General features: G+C 44.5%; 1 protein-coding gene across 3 annotated transcripts in view; it reads left to right on the top strand.

The window, feature by feature from the left end:
* Positions 1 to 1,867: 1,867 nt before the first annotated feature.
* nup214 (nucleoporin 214) overlaps positions 1,868 to 17,797 on the top strand; it is a 45,636-nt gene continuing 29,706 nt past the window's right edge. For all 3 annotated transcript variants that reach the window (XM_012969084.3, XM_012969085.3, XM_002936191.5), the window contains exons 1-15: positions 1,868 to 2,074; positions 6,278 to 6,473; positions 8,233 to 8,384; positions 8,885 to 9,083; positions 9,190 to 9,260; positions 10,202 to 10,265; positions 10,417 to 10,520; positions 11,550 to 11,656; positions 11,799 to 11,865; positions 12,414 to 12,540; positions 13,307 to 13,468; positions 14,159 to 14,675; positions 14,763 to 14,932; positions 16,725 to 16,813; positions 16,896 to 16,976. In XM_012969084.3, the coding sequence (XP_012824538.1) occupies positions 2,033 to 2,074; positions 6,278 to 6,473; positions 8,233 to 8,384; positions 8,885 to 9,083; positions 9,190 to 9,260; positions 10,202 to 10,265; positions 10,417 to 10,520; positions 11,550 to 11,656; positions 11,799 to 11,865; positions 12,414 to 12,540; positions 13,307 to 13,468; positions 14,159 to 14,675; positions 14,763 to 14,932; positions 16,725 to 16,813; positions 16,896 to 16,976 (2,148 nt within the window). In that variant the 5' untranslated portion in view covers positions 1,868 to 2,032. The remainder of the gene's footprint in view (positions 2,075 to 6,277; positions 6,474 to 8,232; positions 8,385 to 8,884; positions 9,084 to 9,189; positions 9,261 to 10,201; positions 10,266 to 10,416; positions 10,521 to 11,549; positions 11,657 to 11,798; positions 11,866 to 12,413; positions 12,541 to 13,306; positions 13,469 to 14,158; positions 14,676 to 14,762; positions 14,933 to 16,724; positions 16,814 to 16,895; positions 16,977 to 17,797) is intronic.

Here is a 17,797-nt window from a genome sequence, read left to right as displayed (position 1 = left end):
TTTTTCGTAGCCATTACGATGCGCTCGTATCTTGTCGCGACTTTTTCGTATTGAGCGCTCGTAAGCGGTGGGCGAAACTTTCAGACTTAGCATGATTTTGGAAGCCTCCCATAGGACTCAATGGCACCCTGCAGCTCCAACCTGGCCCAAGGAAAGTCTCCCATAGGGCTCAATGGCACTCTGCAGCTCCAACCCGGCCCAAGGAAAGCCTCCCATAGGGCTCAATGGCACCCTGCAGCTCCAACCCGGCCCAAGGAAAGTCTCCTATAGGGCTCAATGGCACCCTGCAGCTCCAACCCGGCCCAAGGAAAGTCTCCCATAGGGCTCAATGGCACTCTGCAGCTCCAACCCGGCCCAAGGAAAGTCTCCCATAGGGCTCAATGGCACCCTGCAGCTCCAACCCGGCCCAAGGAAAGTCTCCCATAGGGCTCAATGGCACCCTGCAGCTCCAACCCGGCCCAAGGAAAGCCTCCCATAGGGCTCAATGGCACTCTGCAGCTCCAGCCCAAGGAAAGTCTCCCATAGGGCTCAATGGCACTCTGCAGCTCCAACCTGGCCCAAGGAAAGTCTCCCATAGGGCTCAATGGCACTCTGCAGCTCCAACCTGGCCCAAGGAAAGCCTCCCATAGGGCCCAATGGCACTCTGCAGCTCCAACCCGGCCCAAGGAAAGTCTCCCATAGGGCTCAATGGCACTCTGCAGCTCCAACCCGGCCCAAGGAAAGTCTCCCATAGGGCTCAATGGCACTCTGCAGCTCCAACCCGGCCCAAGGAAAGTCTCCCATAGGGCTCAATGGCACTCTGCAGCTCCAACCCGGCCCAAGGAAAGTCTCCCATAGGGCTCAATGGCACTCTGCAGCTCCAACCCGGCCCAAGGAAAGTCTCCCATAGGACTCAATGGCACTCTGCAGCTCCAACCCGGCCCAAGGAAAGTCTCCCATAGGGCTCAATGGCACTCTGCAGCTCCAACCCGGCCCAAGGAAAGTCTCCCATAGGGCTCAATGGCACTCTGCAGCTCCAACCCGGCCCAAGGAAAGCCTCCCATAGGGCTCAATGGCACTCTGCAGCTCCAACCCGGCCCAAGGAAAGTCTCCCATAGGGCTCAATGGCACTCTGCAGCTCCAACCCGGCCCAAGGAAAGTCTCCCATAGGGCTCAATGGCACTCTGCAGCTCCAACCCGGCCCAAGGAAAGTCTTCCATAGGGCTCAATGGCACTCTGCAGCTCCAACCAGGCCCAAGAAAAGTCACCATACTGAATGAATGAATGAATCCGACTTTTCGCGCAAGTAGTAACGCTACGAAAAAATCGCCAGATTTTGCGCAACATTCGGAATGGCTATGAAAAAGTCGCGACAATTTTCTGAAAAATCGCCAAATACCGATCATTACGAAAAAAACACAATCGGACGCTTTCGGCCCGTTCGTGTGTAAGTAAATGTGCCCCCAGGACATGGTCCAGCCATGGCCCCACAGAAAGTCCAATGGTAAGGCTACTGTGTATTTCAAATCCAAACCTGTGAGGAAAAAAAAGAGGCAAATACTGTCAGTCAACTAAGAACTATTACAAACTTAATATTCCCAACATTTTGAAATGGGCAGAGGAGCATGCATGTAGTTCATATGAGTACCTTTTCAGGCAAAACTCCCCATTACTGATGAAATAATTCGTTTTTCCTTATGAATAACAGTATGTTTATATCCCACCAACACTGCTAGCCGTCAGTACACTAAATGACATACATACTGTGCTGTACTATGGTTCAAGCTAATGCAATCTATCACCCTGACAGACTGACTCACTAAAGTATACCACAACAAAAATGGCCGCCATTCCATTTCTATGGAGACAAAGCACTTCCGGTGCGGCTTTCAGGAAGTAGAGCGTTTATCGCAGCTACGACACGCTTGGGGTTGCGGAATGCATGGAAGTGAGACTCGGAACGCGGGAGGAAGTGGGATTTGACTTCGAGGAGTTTGTTCTGCTGTCATTTTCACCTAGGCCTCAGTGCTACTAGACAGTCTTTCCCGCCGGAATGGAGGAAGACACAGATTTGCCCCCTGAGAGGGAGACTAAGGTGAATAGGGGCTGTCATGGACGGGGTCTCCACTGTCTGTTAGGGCCCTTTTAACTCACTCTGAAAGCCCTGTTTGTTTATCCCTTCCTGGTCTCTGATTCTGACTCTTGAAAGAATAGAGCAGCATCAATGTTTCGGGAGTCAGAACCAGCAGTGTATAGAATAGTTTCTTTCTTTTATTTGCTTTCAAGTTGTGACAGTTCAAGTTTGATTTGGGCATCTGAATTCTCTCATGCTCTCATTGGCTACATGTTCATTGTAGCTCCTCCTACTTCCAAGTTTCCTTTCTGTGGTTACAGCCCTGACATGGAAATGTTTTATTTACTCACATATTAGATGATGTATATATGTATCTACTCTGGCTTCCCCCTTAGCATTATTTGTACCATAAGGTTAGGCTATATGTTTCTATATATCTGTAACCTTGTTATGGGCTAAGGGGGCCCAGCCTGAAGGCCAGTTAGAGGGGGATTTGGGGTGAGTGCTTATTTGTGCCCTGGGTACCCCTGGAACTATAGCAGGGTGACTGTTACCCCAATGTTTCTATATATCTGTAACCTTGTTATGGGCTAAGGGGGCCCAGCCTGAAGGCCAGTTAGGGGGGGATTTGGGGTGAGTGCTTATTTGTGCCCTGGGTACCCCTGGAACTATAGCGGGGTGACTGTTACCCCAATGTTTCTATATATCTGTAACCTTGTTATGGGCTAAGGGGGCCCAGCCTGAAGGCCAGTTAGGGGGGATTTGGGGTGAGTGCTTATTTGTGCCCTGGGTACCCCTGGAACTATAGCAGGGTGACTGTTACCCCAATGTTTCTATATATCTGTAACCTTGTTATGGGCTAAGGGGGCCCAGCCTGAAGGCCAGTTAGGGGGGGATTTGGGGTGAGTGCTTATTTGTGCCGTGGGTACCCCTGGAACTATAGCAGGGTGACTGTTACCCCAATGTTTCTATATATCTGTAACCTTGTTATGGGCTAAGGGGGCCCAGCCTGAAGGCCAGTTAGGGGGGGATTTGGGGTGAGTGCTTATTTGTGCCCTGGGTACCCCTGGAACTATAGCAGGGTGACTGTTACCCCAATGTTTCTATATATCTGTAACCTTGTTATGGGCTAAGGGGGCCCAGCCTGAAGGCCAGTTAGGGGGGATTTGGGGTGAGTGCTTATTTGTGCCCTGGGTACCCCTGGAACTATAGCGGGGTGACTGTTACCCCAATGTTTCTATATATCTGTAACCTTGTTATGGGCTAAGGGGGCCCAGCCTGAAGGCCAGTTAGGGGGGGATTTGGGGTGAGTGCTTATTTGTGCCCTGGGTACCCCTGGAACTATAGCAGGGTGACTGTTACCCCAATGTTTCTATATATCTGTAACCTTGTTATGGGCTAAGGGGGCCCAGCCTGAAGGCCAGTTAGGGGGGGATTTGGGGTGAGTGCTTATTTGTGCCCTGGGTACCCCTGGAACTATAGCAGGGTGACTGTTACCCCAATGTTTCTATATATCTGTAACCTTGTTATGGGCTAAGGGGGCCCAGCCTGAAGGCCAGTTAGGGGGGATTTGGGGTGAGTGCTTATTTGTGCCCTGGGTACCCCTGGAACTATAGCGGGGTGACTGTTACCCCAATGTTTCTATATATCTGTAACCTTGTTATGGGCTAAGGGGGCCCAGCCTGAAGGCCAGTTAGAGGGGATTTGGGGTGAGTGCTTATTTGTGCCGTGGGTACCCCTGGAACTATAGCAGGGTGACTGTTACCCCAATGTTTCTATATATCTGTAACCTTGTTATGGGCTAAGGGGGCCCAGCCTGAAGGCCAGTTAGGGGGGGATTTGGGGTGAGTGCTTATTCGTGCCCCTGGGTACCCCTGGAACTATAGTTCATACATGTTTGCTTGACCCTCTCCGTCCAGTGGGTACAGGAGGGAGGGGTTCAAGCTAAATTTGACATGGACAGAGCCCCAATATTTTGGTCTAGAAAAATGAAGCTGTGCCACTGCCAATATCCAGTGACCATTGGTGGTTGATAAGCTGGATGTTTGCTCCCAAAGGCCCCACTCGCAGGGCACTTACATCTATTCACAATGTCTTTATTCTAAGCTTCAAATTTAGTCGTATTGTATCACAGCAGGAAATATTACATAATGTATAAAATATTTAAATATCTAATGAGGTGAAACTGAGTCTGTATTACACCCATGAGTGGAATCTGGGTATGAATTATGACTGTGCATGACCAACACGGCTGTTACTTCTAATGGGCTCAGTGGTAGCCATCACTGCATATTTCTCTATCATCTCATCCTGAGAAGCATGGCCGTTTGTGAGTAATACAGATGCCATAGCATTATTTAGGAGATTCCAATTTCAAGGGACATTCAGCAGGATAAACATGGCTCTTAAGTTTCAGTTGCCATATAACAAGCTATTTCATATACACTGAGTGGGGACATGAAACAAAGTTGCAAACTTTAAGAATGAAAGCAATGAAAGAATGTTATAAGGCCGAACCAATTTCATATTATCAGGGCACCCCTGCTTGCTATTTAACCAACTAATGTTATAGCTTCTTTTGTGCCCAAATGTGGTTCCAATATCAAAGATCCTTGTGTCAACTGGCTAACAGTTTATTGCGTGGAAACCGGCAAAACCAAGGTGCAGTTTGATATCATGTTGTCAGCCCTAGGTACATATTATTTTACGGTATCTGCTCAAAAATCGTCCACGTCTTCATAAAATGGGTTTCAAAATCCCATTGGTGCAAGGAGTGCATTGACTGGTTCATTTGGTCCTCACAAGAACAGCCTTTACCCTGTCAATGTGATCCAGTTGTTGGTCCAAGGTGGGCATATCTGGGAAAGATCCACTTATTTGGTGACCTTTCCAAACAAGGTGATCTTCTCCGGATCTTTTAGGTACAGGTATAGGACCCGTTATCCAGAATGCTTGGGACCAAGGGTATTCCGGATAAGGGGTCTTTCATAATTTGGATCTCTATACCTTAAGTCTACTAAAAAATCAATAAAACAGTAGATTGTAAGCTCTTTTGGGCAGTTCTCTCTTCACCTCTTGTATCGGTTATTGGTTGCTTTATATGTTACTCTGTATGTCCAATGTATGTAACCCACTTATTGTACAGCGCTGCGGGATATGTTGGCGCTTTATAAATAAATGTTAATAATAATAATAAACCCAATAGGGTTGTTTTGCATGCAATTAGGATTATCTATATCTTAGTTGGGATCAAGTACAGGTACTGTTTTATTATTACAGAGAAAAGGGAATCATTTAACCATTAAATAAACCCAATAGGGCTGTTCTGCCCCAATAAGGGGTAATTATATCTTAGTTGGGATCAAGTACAGGTACTGTTTTATTATTACAGAGAAAAGGGAATCATTTAACCATTAAATAAACCCAATAGGGCTGTTCTGCCCCAATAAGGGGTAATTATATCTTAGTTGAGATCAATTACAGGTACTGTTTTATTATTACAGAGAAAAGGGAATCATTTAACCATGAAATAAACCCAATAGGGCTGTTCTGCCCCAATAAGGGGTAATTATATCTTAGTTGGGATCAAGTACAGGTACTGTTTTATTATTACAGAGAAAAGGGAATCATTTAACCATTAAATAAACCCAATAGGGCTGTTTTGCCCCCAATAAGGGGTAATTATATCTTAGTTGGGATCAAGTACAGGTACTGTTTTATTATTACAGAGAAAAGGGAATCATTTAACCATTAAATAAACCCAATAGGGCTGTTCTGCCCCCAATAAGGGGTAATTATATCTTAGTTGGGATCAAGTACAGGTACTGTTTTATTATTACAGAGAAAAGGGAATCATTTAACCATGAAATAAACCCAATAGGGCTGTTCTGCCCCAATAAGGGGTAATTATATCTTAGTTGGGACCAAGTACAGGTACTGTTTTATTATTACAGAGAAAAGGGAATCATTTAACCATTAAATAAACCCAATAGGGCTGTTCTGCCCCCAATAAGGGGTAATTATATCTTAGTTGGGATCAATTACAAGGTGTACAGTTTTATTATTACAGAGAAAAAGGTAATTCATTTTAAAATTCTGAATTATTTGATTAAAATGGAGTCTATGGGAGACGGGCTTCCGTAATTCGGAGCTTTCTGGATAACGGGTTTCCGGATAAGGGATCCCATACTTTTACTAAAATTTTGTATCTTTTTGTCCTTACAGGATTTCCAGTTCCGACAGCTAAAAAAGATCCGACTGTTTGACTCTCCAGTAGATCTTCCCAAGGAACGCTCCAACCTGCTTGTGATCTCGAACAAGTATGGTTTTCTGTTCGTGGGAGGCCCTATGGGATTAAAGTTTTTCCACACAAAGGATGTTCTTGTAGCAGTCAGACCCGGGGAAGATGCAAATAAAATTGGTAATTTGATGTCTGTATAATATCATCAAAAGATGGTCAGTGTTACATGTGTTTGTTATAAAATTGGCATTTCATCCACACAAAGTTGGGTTCATATAAATCTTCTGCCAGGAACTTTAATGACTTTTATTATTGTTTTATTCATATAGAGCAGGGTTGGCCAGACTCGATCCAGTCTCGATCAACTGCACCGATGCGGAAGTGCGGCGTGCGAGCGTACGTTTGCATTCACAGAGCATTTCCGCATCCCCGGCTTGATCTCGGTCCACCAGAAATCCACGGGGGATCGACTGGTGGACCGCAATCGACATATTGGCCTCCCCTGATATAAAACCAACATATCCAGTAGCACTTTACAGAAATTGACACATCATTCCCATTAGTCCCTGCCCAATGAAATTTACACTTGGGGTATCAGGAGCCAATAAACCTGCCTGCTAAAGACAGCAGCAAGAGATCCTCTGCACTCACCCATTATCAAAATATACAGGCTGTGGCACACGGGGAGATTAGTCGCCCGCGACAAATCTTCCTGTTCGCGGGCGACTAATCTCCTTGAGTTGCCATCCCACCGGCGAACATGTAAGTCGCCGGTGGGATGGCACACGCGGCGCGATTTCGGCAAATCGCCGAAAAATGCCTCGCGAGGCGACAAATCTCCCCGTGTGCCAGAGCCCTAAGACATTCTCTGCATTAAGCTACCAAGACATGCCTTCCCCTTTAAACAAAACAGGGATTGTTTGGCGACATATTACAATATACTTCAAGCTGGCCAACCCTGGTCTGGCCAGTCCTCACTTTCATTTGAATCAATATGAATTCTTCTGCTTCATTTATACATTTTACACAGGGGCTTTTACCTGCAACCTGCTTGCTTTTAAGGTTAATATTTCCAAATGGAATGGGGATGACTTTAATGTAGTTGGTTTCTATAACCTGCCAGTATATTTTGGAGTGTGGGAGGAACCTGTAGTACCTGGAGTTTGATCCAGAAACATGGTTCAGAAGAGTGTCAGGCAGAATCATGGTCAAAACCAGGCTAGGAGACAGGACACAGCAAATAGGAATTAAAGGGTTAGGCAGGACTGTAGGGATACCGAGCTAGCTTTGGTATGGAATACAAGGTGGAAGGACCTTTTTTTAAATTTCAATTTGGTGCCAAAATGACATCACAGCTCCCATGTCCACCCATGTCCACCCATGTGCACCTATGTGCCAAGAGGTAGGGAGGTGCGCCAGATTTTACATAGACATACTGTACCTGGTTCCACAGACTGAATGGAAACCATAATAGCCTGTCTTTGACTCATACGAACCATTTCCCAATTAAAGTCCCTTTGCTCTCCAGGTAATCTGTACGGCACCCACAATGGCAGTACCAGACAGGGAGATCAGTCGCCCTACCACAAATCTTCGTAGCCGCGGGCGACTAATCTGCCCGCAATGCCATCCCACCGCCAAGAATGTAAATCGCCGGTGGCATGGCATACGCGTTGCTACAATTTCCTGATTTTTCCTCTCAACACAACTTCAGGATGCCATCCCATCGGCGATTTACATTGTTGCCGGTGGGATGGCATTTGGAAGTTTAGGTTTCTTGCAACTGAATGAGCTCAAAAAGTTGCTAAATTTATAAACACTAAGCAAAGTTTGAACCCAATCAACATTTGGACACTTTTTTTTTTTTTTTTTTAAAGAAAAACTTTTAACTACTATATTGCTGCATTTTAATATTGTTTTCTGTTACTTTCCTCTGCAGTTATGGGACCCCAAGGTATACACGTGCCTATGAGTTGTCCCATTCACCATTTGGCCCTGAGCTCTGACAATCTGACACTATCCGTCTGTATGACTTCTGCTGAACAGGGAACTTTTGTCTCCTTCTATGATGTTCGGACGCTGCTGAATGAGGTATTTATATACTTTCCAGGTAAAGCTAGTATTTCTGTCAGTCTCAAAAATAAACAGGTGCTTTCTGAATAGGTTTTAAAATTAAATTGCATTAGCTTTGCCAGGAAAATTTTGCTGCTAGAAATCAATGTATTGAGTCTTTGGGATGCAACATTCTTCTGTTTCTCATTCTTGTATGTGGCAGTGACTTCAGCCTGCTCTGTCCATGTGTTTAATTTCTGCCTCAGTGTACAGGGGCTTTAATGGCTGCAAAATCCAGCACTTTTTACCCTTCTATAGATGTAATAGTGTAGCTTGCATTTGGTAATTTGTACAGTGTAATTGCCAATATAGCTTGTGTCGTCACCATATTGGAAGTTGCTGTCTAGTCTGATGTTCTAACTAGTGGCCTGTGAAGGATCCCAGGTTGTAGTATTAATGGTTAATACTGAAATCCATTGATATGTTTCATTTCGGCTACATGGCAGCCCATTAATTGATTTGTTTGCTTTTCTGTGCAGTCCAAGCAGCAGAAGACCCCATTTGCAAGTTATAAGTTGCTGAGAGATCCCAGCAGCTCTGTTACAGACCTACAATGGAATCCTGCCTTACCCACGATGGTTGCAGTGTGTCTGAGCGATGGCAGCATCTCTGTCCTGCAAGTCACAGACACAGTCAGTATGTTTGCCAACCTCCCAGCTGCTTTGGGGGTGACTTCAGGTAAGTGGCATCACACTCGGTTTGGCCAGACAGTTCCTGGCCCTTTTTTTTGTAATAATTTTTATTGAAAATTGTAAATATGTCTCCTTTCCTTTTTTTTTTTCAGTCTGCTGGAGCCCCAAAGGGAAGCAGTTAGCAGTAGGGAAACAGAATGGAACAGTTGTACAATACTTGCCGGTAAGTGATATTCACACACTTTAAGAACAGAAGTTACAGAACTGTATATATTACACACAGTACTTACTTGTAAGGATGGTGACGCTGTATCAGGACAGGGAAAGCCTGAAGCTCCGAGCTGTTGCAGATTCGGAGAGGACAAAAGCCTGATGATTTTTTTTTTTCACACTTTCCTCATTCAGCTGTTTTGCTCACAGATCCATATTAAATCTCTTATACTGTTTAAAATTGTCTGAATCACAGTGACATTGCTATTAAACCAATGGCAGCACTGGGATCCAGACATAAATAGCCCTAGATTGTCGAGTTTAAAGGACAAGAAAATGGAAACCGGTTTGGGGAAATGTTCTGGGTTCCTTTATAACAAAATCTGATAGGGTTTTATTTCCTAGTCCCTGCCTGCAGTCACTTAAAATGGTAGAGTGCATTTTATAGCTACAGACTACTGTATAGCAACCATTTTTAATAGAATAACAGAACTTTTCCCATATATTTTGCCTAATAATTCCTTTTCTGGCTAGCCAACCATTTACCCTTTGATATGCCATTGAATCAGCCTTGCTTATGTCATATTGCATCAAAAGTGTCCACTCCTACTGCAGACTAGAATACTGCCTTAAAGGGCTTCTGAACCAAAATGTGTTAAAGAGCCCCACACAACACAGAAAAGTATCAATCTTTACCATTTGTTTATGCTGAAATCCAGCTGCAAAACAGTTCTTCTATTTTTGCATCAAATGATGCATATTTTTTAACTGATGTATATTGTAAAGTTGCTTGAAATTATGTTTTCTTGTTAAAAAGAAGTTGTGTTTGGGTGGGAATATGTTGCTTTGAACTCCACTGACTATTTGACAAGTTCTTTTTTGCAGGAAGTGAGCAGATAAAGACTTTATTGATGCCAGTATTCCCAACCAAAATTAATTCCTTTTTGCTTTCAGAGTCTTCAGGAGAAAAAAGTGATCCCGTGCCCTTCGTGTTACGACCCTGATAACCCTGTAAAAGGTGCTGCACATAGACTCTCTCCTGTTGTTTATTTATAGTGTTTTGTTTGGTGTATGTGTGGGTGCATACGTGTATCGTTATCCACCACTACCATACAGCACTGTCACCTAAGCCTATTCATGTTTTTTTTTTTCATTTGTTTTGTTTCCAGTGTTGGATGTGCTGTGGCTCAGTACTTATGTCTTCACTGTGGTGTATGCTGCCGCTGACGGATCATTAGAAGCCTCTCCCCAACTAGTTGTAGTGATACTTCCGGTATGTGCATTTCCCCCATTTCACCTATTCTAAATAGGCACATCTCCCCCATCCGTATAGAATAGTTTGTATTGCATATATCCCCTTCGTTTTCCAGTGCCATCACATTTTCCTATAACAAATAGCAGCTTTCACCTGGCAGCCATTTTCCCCTCTGACACATCATCATCATCAGTGACATTTACATCTGCAAATAGCACGTGTGCCCTGTAAAGTTCATGCAATAAATAATGCGGGCTTACACAGGCAGAATTTACTTTGATAAAAAGTTCTGCTTGAATTGAACACTGTAATGGTTAAGCTGGGCTCAAGACAGGAGGTTAGAAGAAAAGACAACTAGAGCAGAATTTTTTTTGGATCCAGCCATACCATCTATTCATTGGCTACTAGACTGGAGGGAATGTTTAGTAATCTGAGCTGAGAAGAACTGAGCATGCTCAGTAGCCAATACCCAAAATAAATTCCTGAGGTAGGGAGCCGAATGGGTTAGAGAAGGTGAAGGAAATCTAAATGACTAAGGGGATTCTGCAGCCTTACTATTAACCTTTGAACAACCAGAGTGGCAGTTATTTAAAGATTTCAAAGAGGCTGTTCACTGATTAGATTTTTTTTACATGTACTGATTAAAATCATATGAAGCCTTGTGTATGGCCTTTACTTTGGATATCAGTTGGTTCTGTGATCGGCCAGTTTGATAATGTATATATGGAAGTTAAGAGGAGCTGTTGATCTGATTATTCTAGCTGTCTTTCCCGACTGGATGCAGACAGCCACAGAATATTAGATTTAGATCACATTTAGATTGTAATCTCTATGGTGTAGGGACCTCCGTCCTCTTGTCTCTTTCACACTTAACTCCTGGGAATCCTAAATGCAACTGTACTATGTATTTATTATTTTACTTTGTATTTATTTATTATTGTATTGACCCCCAGTTTGTTGTATTAATTAATTTATCTGCTGTACAGTGCTGTGTAAAGCTATATAAATAAAGATATACATACATACAAGTTGTTTATATCCATGTAGAAAAAAGAAGACAAACGAGCAGAGAGGTTCCTGAACTTCACAGAGATGTGCTTTAGTATCTGCAGTGAGCGACAGCACCATTTCTTCCTGAATTATATTGAGGATTGGTGAGTGGTGTTTGGAAACTGTTTGGCAAAATAATCATTTGTGAACTGATGATTTCAACATAGAAAATGCTGGTGAATCACTTTTCCTGGCATTTCTGTGCACAGCCAGAGACTTTGTTATTATTCTGTTTTTTCCCTCTAGGGAGGTTCTGTTGGCAGCATCAGCAGCCTCAGTAGATGTTGGTGTGATTGCGCGGCCCCCTGACCAGGTAATAAAAGTTGCCTTGATTTTCTTTTTTTTATATTTTTTTTTTTGTTTAAATAGATGCATATTGTGGTTCCTATTCAGTCTATAACTAAATCGGAGCTTTCTACAGTGCCGACACCAAGCTAAAGGCGGCCATACATGGGTCAATGGAAGCTGCAAATGGACTGTATATGTGGCCCTCTGACAGGCATACCCGACCAATACGTGGCGGAGAATCAGCCAGATGTTGATCTGATGGCCTGCATACACCAATTACGATCCAATAGTTTGGCCCTCAATATCGCCCAACTCAAGTTGGCCATATCAGGGAAAGATCTGCTTATTGGCAACCTTGTCAAACCGCGGATTTTTCAATGTATGGTCAACTTTAATTTGCAAATATATAAAGGCCTTTGCTGCCTATGTTGCATGCATAACTGAAATCAAAAACAATAACAGTGAAAGATTAATAGTAGTTGTTGCATTTTCTTTTTTTGAGTGTCAGCATTACATTTTATAAAGATGCACAATACAAGTATGTCCTTGATCTGTTCCTTGTCACCTTTGCAGGCCGGCTGGGAACAGTGGTTGCTAGAAGACAGCAGTCGGGCTGAGATGCCAATGACAGAAAGCAATGATGATACTCTTCCTATGGGAGTAGTGCTTGATTATACCTGTCAGCTCGAAGTATTTATCAGTACGTCTTTTCTTCAGCCAGACAGCCACTCGGCCATTATTTAACCCTCACTTTATCCTGTTAAAACAGGGGAAAAAACATGGGACAATGAACGCAGTTAATTACATGTACATTTCTCATGGGTAATCGCAGGGTGCACTTGAACGAAGAGTCACTTGGCTGGCTTCATGAGATTATGTACCAGTTGGCATTTTTGCTTGAGTTTTTATAACTTGTAGAATATCCACCACACAGCAATGTAAGTGTAAAGTGATTTCAGTCTTCCCAGAGATTTTGTACCCTTAAGGTGGTCATACACGGGCCAATTCTAGCTGCCGATACCGGTCCTTTAGTACAGATTGGTACCTATACCCGCCATTTTAATTCAACCGTTTGGCCATAGGTGGGGATATCCACTTGCATGGTGACCTCGCCAGCTTTAAGAGCCAGATATCATTCCTGAACATACACCCACCAACAAAAAAAACTATTCTTATCAGTGTTTCCTCCTTTAGCATTGATATCTGATACTATGTGTATAGACTGATATCATTGCATTGCCTTGTGGTGGAACACCTAAAGATCCCTTGCACCTTGAACCATGTTTTATAATTGCAGTAGTAAATAGATTGCTTATTATCTTAAACACTAGGACATCTGCCGCTTATATTCATGCACAGGAGGATGGAGTATTGGCTGACTGTACCTCTGATATAGAGACCCCCTTTGATTTAGGGCATAGGTACCCTTTAATAATGGACACTAACTTTCTGATCGCTCTGTACAGGTGAATCGCAGATACTGCCGCCAGTGCCTGTTTTACTCCTCCTGTCAACTGACGGCGTCCTCTGTCCCTTCCACGTGGTCAACTTAACTCAAGGAGTTAAAGCACTAACCACATTGCCAGCGCAGCTTCCTTTGGAAGGAGAAAGGGAAATGAAAGTTGCTGGTAAGTGATTTATAGGAAACAAACAACTTGTTATTCAAGGAGATAATTTGCCTTTTTTGTTTCTTCACAACATACTGAATTATATTCAGGTTGCCATGCATGAGCAACTAGGCTGTCAGCCTTTCTGTGTAGGGGGTGAAAAGTGAACAGATAATTGGCCACAGTTCAGCCAAAGAGAATTCCAAGGTTAATGCCACACAGGCTGGTTCTAAGCCTGCATTTATCTACAGGCTGAGAATAATTTACTACTCTGGCATCAACCTTTCCTGTGCCTGCAAAATAAACCATTGCGTCAGCCCAGGTGTGGGCACATGGAGCAGATTTCAGTGCATACATGTGCATTTCTGTGCCAAAATCTGCTCTGTGTGCCAGGCAGTAGTGCTGGGTGCAGGCACAGGGAAAGGCTGATGCCAGCATAGGGGCATAGGAAAAGTCGGTCCAGGGACCACATTAACGAGCCAATGCGGTCCCCGATCCGACTAGGTTTTCTAACCTGCCCGATCGAAATCTGGCCGATTTGAGGCCAGATATCGGTCAGCAGGCCAGTCGGTAGTGCCCATGCCGATACCGGCAGCTAGAATCAGCCCGTGTATGGGGACCTTTACTCTCTATATCTCTTTTAGTAAGGCCAAGTAGTGTTTGTCTTGCTTGCACTGCAGTAAACTGATTGTTGTTTTCTTAACATCTTAGGAGGAAATGCAAATTCTACTCCTGCCGCACCACTGGCTTCAGTGTCCACTTCTGCTGCCCCCCGCAGTGCAGCTCCCCCTCCCTATCCTTTTGGACTTTCAGCACAATCTTCTGCTGCTCCTACCCCAGTACTGAATGCTTCTGCACCTCTCGCAGGACTGTTACCTGCAGCTGCACCAACAAAATCAACTTCTCAACCAATAGCTCCTACCACATCTATTTTCCAACCAGCCGGGCCTGCAGCAGCCAGTTTGCAACCATCCGCACTTCCTGCATTTAGTTTCTCATCTACAAACAATGCAGCTACTGCATCTCCCTCATCCTTTCAGTTTGGAGCTGCGACAATTTCAAGCAGCACTGCTAAGGTTGCCACTCCCCCAGCGATGCCATTCCAGCCTGCCATGGGCATCCGTCCCTTCGGTACTGCTTCTCTGGCAACCTCTGTTACGACGCAGGCAGCAACAGCACCCGTGTTCACGCCAACGCCATCCACAGTGAAAATGAACCTTAAAGACAAGTATGTATGCTTTTGTACACAGACGGTCTTTTGCCATTGTAAAAGTATGAACACTGTTGAGTAATTTGTTGTCTTACTGTCTTGTAGATTCAATGCTTCGGAAACTGCACCCCCTGCAACCATCCCAATCGCTAGTGCCGCTGCCTTTTCTTTCACTCCAACTTCCAAACCCAGTGCTGCAGTCCCTGCCAAAAGCCAGACGGCAGTTATTCATTCACAGGCGGCTGTTCCGCCCAGTAGGCCATTTGCTGTCGAAGGTAAAGTTTTACCTGTATTGCTCACATCTCAGAAGCCGTTGTAGAACCTCGTGCTTTCTGTTGTAAATACATATGTGATGCCCGGCTCCCTAGTTGCCTCAGAATTCACAATTTAAACACCAAAAAATGTAAAAAAGTAATTACAATATAATGTACTGTTGTCCTGCGCTGGTACAACTGTTGTGTTTGCTACAGAAAGCCTACTATAGTTTATATAAATACCCTGCTCTGTAGCCCCGGAGACAGCCATTCCTGCACTGGTACAGCTGGGGTGTTTGCTACAGAAACCCTACTATAGTTTATATAAATACCCCGCTGTGTAGCCCCGGGGGCAGCCATTCCTGCACTGGTACAGCTGGGGTGTTTGCTACAGAAACCCTACTATAGTTTATATAAATACCCCCCTATGTAGCCCCAGGGGCAGCCATTCCTGCACTGGTACAGCTGGGGTGTTTGCTACAGAAACCCTACTATAGTTTATATAAATACCCCGCTGTGTAGCCCCGGGGGCAGCTATTCCTGCACTGGTACAGCTGGGGTGTTTGCTACAGAAACCCTACTATAGTTTATATAAATACCCCGCTGTGTAGCCCCAGGGGCAGCCATTCCTGCACTGGTACAGCTGGGGTGTTTGCTACAGAAACCCTACTATAGTTTATATAAATACCCCGCTGTGTAGCCCCGGAGACAGCCATTCCTGCACTGGTACAGCTGGGGTGTTTGCTACAGAAACCCTACTATAGTTTATATAAATACCCTGCTGTGTAGCCCCGGGGCAGCCATTCCTGCACTGGTACAGCTGGGGTGTTTGCTACAGAAACCCTACTATAGTTTATATAAATACCCCGCTGTGTAGCCCCGGGGGCAGCCATTCCTGCACTGGTACAGCTGGGGTGTTTGCTACAGAAACCCTACTATAGTTTATATAAATACCCCGCTGTGTAGCCCTGGGGGCAGCTATTCCTGCACTGGTACAGCTGGGGTGTTTGCTACAGTAACACTACTATAGTTTATATAAATACCCCGCTGTGTAGCCCCGGGGGCAGCCATTCCTGCACTGGTACAGCTGGGGTTTTTGCTACAGAAACCCTACTATAGTTTATATAAATACCCCGCTGTGTAGCCCCGGGGGCAGCCATTCCTGCACTGGTACAGCTGGGGTGTTTGCTACAGAAACCCTACTATAGTTTATATAAATACCCCGCTGTGTAGCCCCGGGGGCAGCCATTCCTGCACTGGTACAGCTGGGGTGTTTGCTGCAGAAACCCTACTATAGTTTATATAAATACCCCGCTGTGTAGCCCCGGGGGCAGCCATTCCTGCACTGGTACAGCTGGGGTGTTTGCTACAGAAACCCTACTATAGTTTATATAAATACCCTGCTGTGTAGCCCCGGGGGCAGCCATTCCTGCACCGGTACAGCTGGGGTGTTTGCTACAGAAACCCTACTATAGTTTATATAAATACCCCGCTGTGTAGCCCCGGGGGCAGCCATTCCTGCACTGGTACAGCTGGGGTGTTTGCTACAGAAACCCTACTATAGTTTATATAAATACCCCGCTGTGTAGCCCCGGGGGCAGCCGTTCCTGCACTGGTACAGCTGGGGTGTTTGCTACAGAAACCCTACTATAGTTTATATAAATACCCTTGCAGGTGAATAATGGGAAAACTATTATCTTTAAATAATAAAGATGAATATAAAGGGAAACTAATTGACCCTGTAAATGCCATTAATATTTTTTACATTTTTATAAATGTTTCTAAAATTTGTTTTCATTTAATGTTTTTGCAGCTACACAGGCACCTCCAAGTGTTTCAGCTGGATCAGCCCAGAAGAACGTGCGAGTTGCCCCCCCTGCTGCAAAGATAACTGCTCCTCAGGTGAGCTGGGTTCTGCTGTGCTGCTTATACTGAGAGAGAGCGTATATATTGTATCTAATTCTTTCAACCATTTATCTTTCAGCCTCAAAGAAGCGCAGCATTGGAGAACCAGGCTAAAGTAGCTAAGGACTCTGATCCTATCCTAAATGCCATAAGAGAAGAGGTAAAGGCATATTGTAGGCATAAGGGTGAGGGCTGGAAGATAGGACTGGACTGGCATTCAGAATAAGCCTGATATATCAAGTGCATAGAAGCCTAAACAGCCCCCCACCAGCCCAATAAATAGTGACAGCAGCCCCTCTGGCATTTGCCAGAACCCATAGATTGCCAGTCTGGGCCTGTAGTAAACCCTAGCCAGGTTATGGACTCCATAGTTCAGGTCTGGACTGTGATACAAGATAGGCCCTGGCATTCCAAGTACACAGAGACCCAAACAGCCCCCCACGAGCCCAATAAATAGTGACTGTCTATGGCACCTTACAGAAGGCCCTCTGCCATTTGCCAGAATCCACAGATTGCCAATTCGGACTCTGATAGGAGCCCAAGTGCAACCCAAGTTCCGCCCCATGTCTCTTTGCTTCCGACTGATCAAATTGTGTCACATTATTCCTGCTTATGGGGTTTAGTGGAGTTACAGCTTTTCCACAAACTATAAAATTCTGTTGCATCCCTAATTATCATCTGTTGCAACTTATTTATAATCTTCTACAGTGTGTTGCTTCTGCCATGGCTACGCCTTCACATGTGTTAAAGGGGTTGTTCATCTTAATATATGGGAGGGTGCTGTTCCGGCACAATTTGCAATTGGTCTTCACATTTTATTTTCTGTTTTTGTTTTTTTTTATTAATTAGCCGTTTGATCGGCAGATCTCCAGTTTGGAATTTTAGCAGGTATTGGTTGCTAGGGTTTAAATTAACATAGTAAGTTAGGTTGAAAAAAGAGATACGTCCATCAAGTACAGAAGTACAGCCTTAATGCCTATA

This window comes from Xenopus tropicalis, chromosome 8 (assembly GCF_000004195.4).
Source record: "Xenopus tropicalis strain Nigerian chromosome 8, UCB_Xtro_10.0, whole genome shotgun sequence".
Taxonomy (NCBI): domain Eukaryota; kingdom Metazoa; phylum Chordata; class Amphibia; order Anura; family Pipidae; genus Xenopus; species Xenopus tropicalis.
The sequence above is the reverse complement of the archived record's forward strand: the minus strand, read 5'-3'. Positions and strand labels throughout refer to the sequence as shown.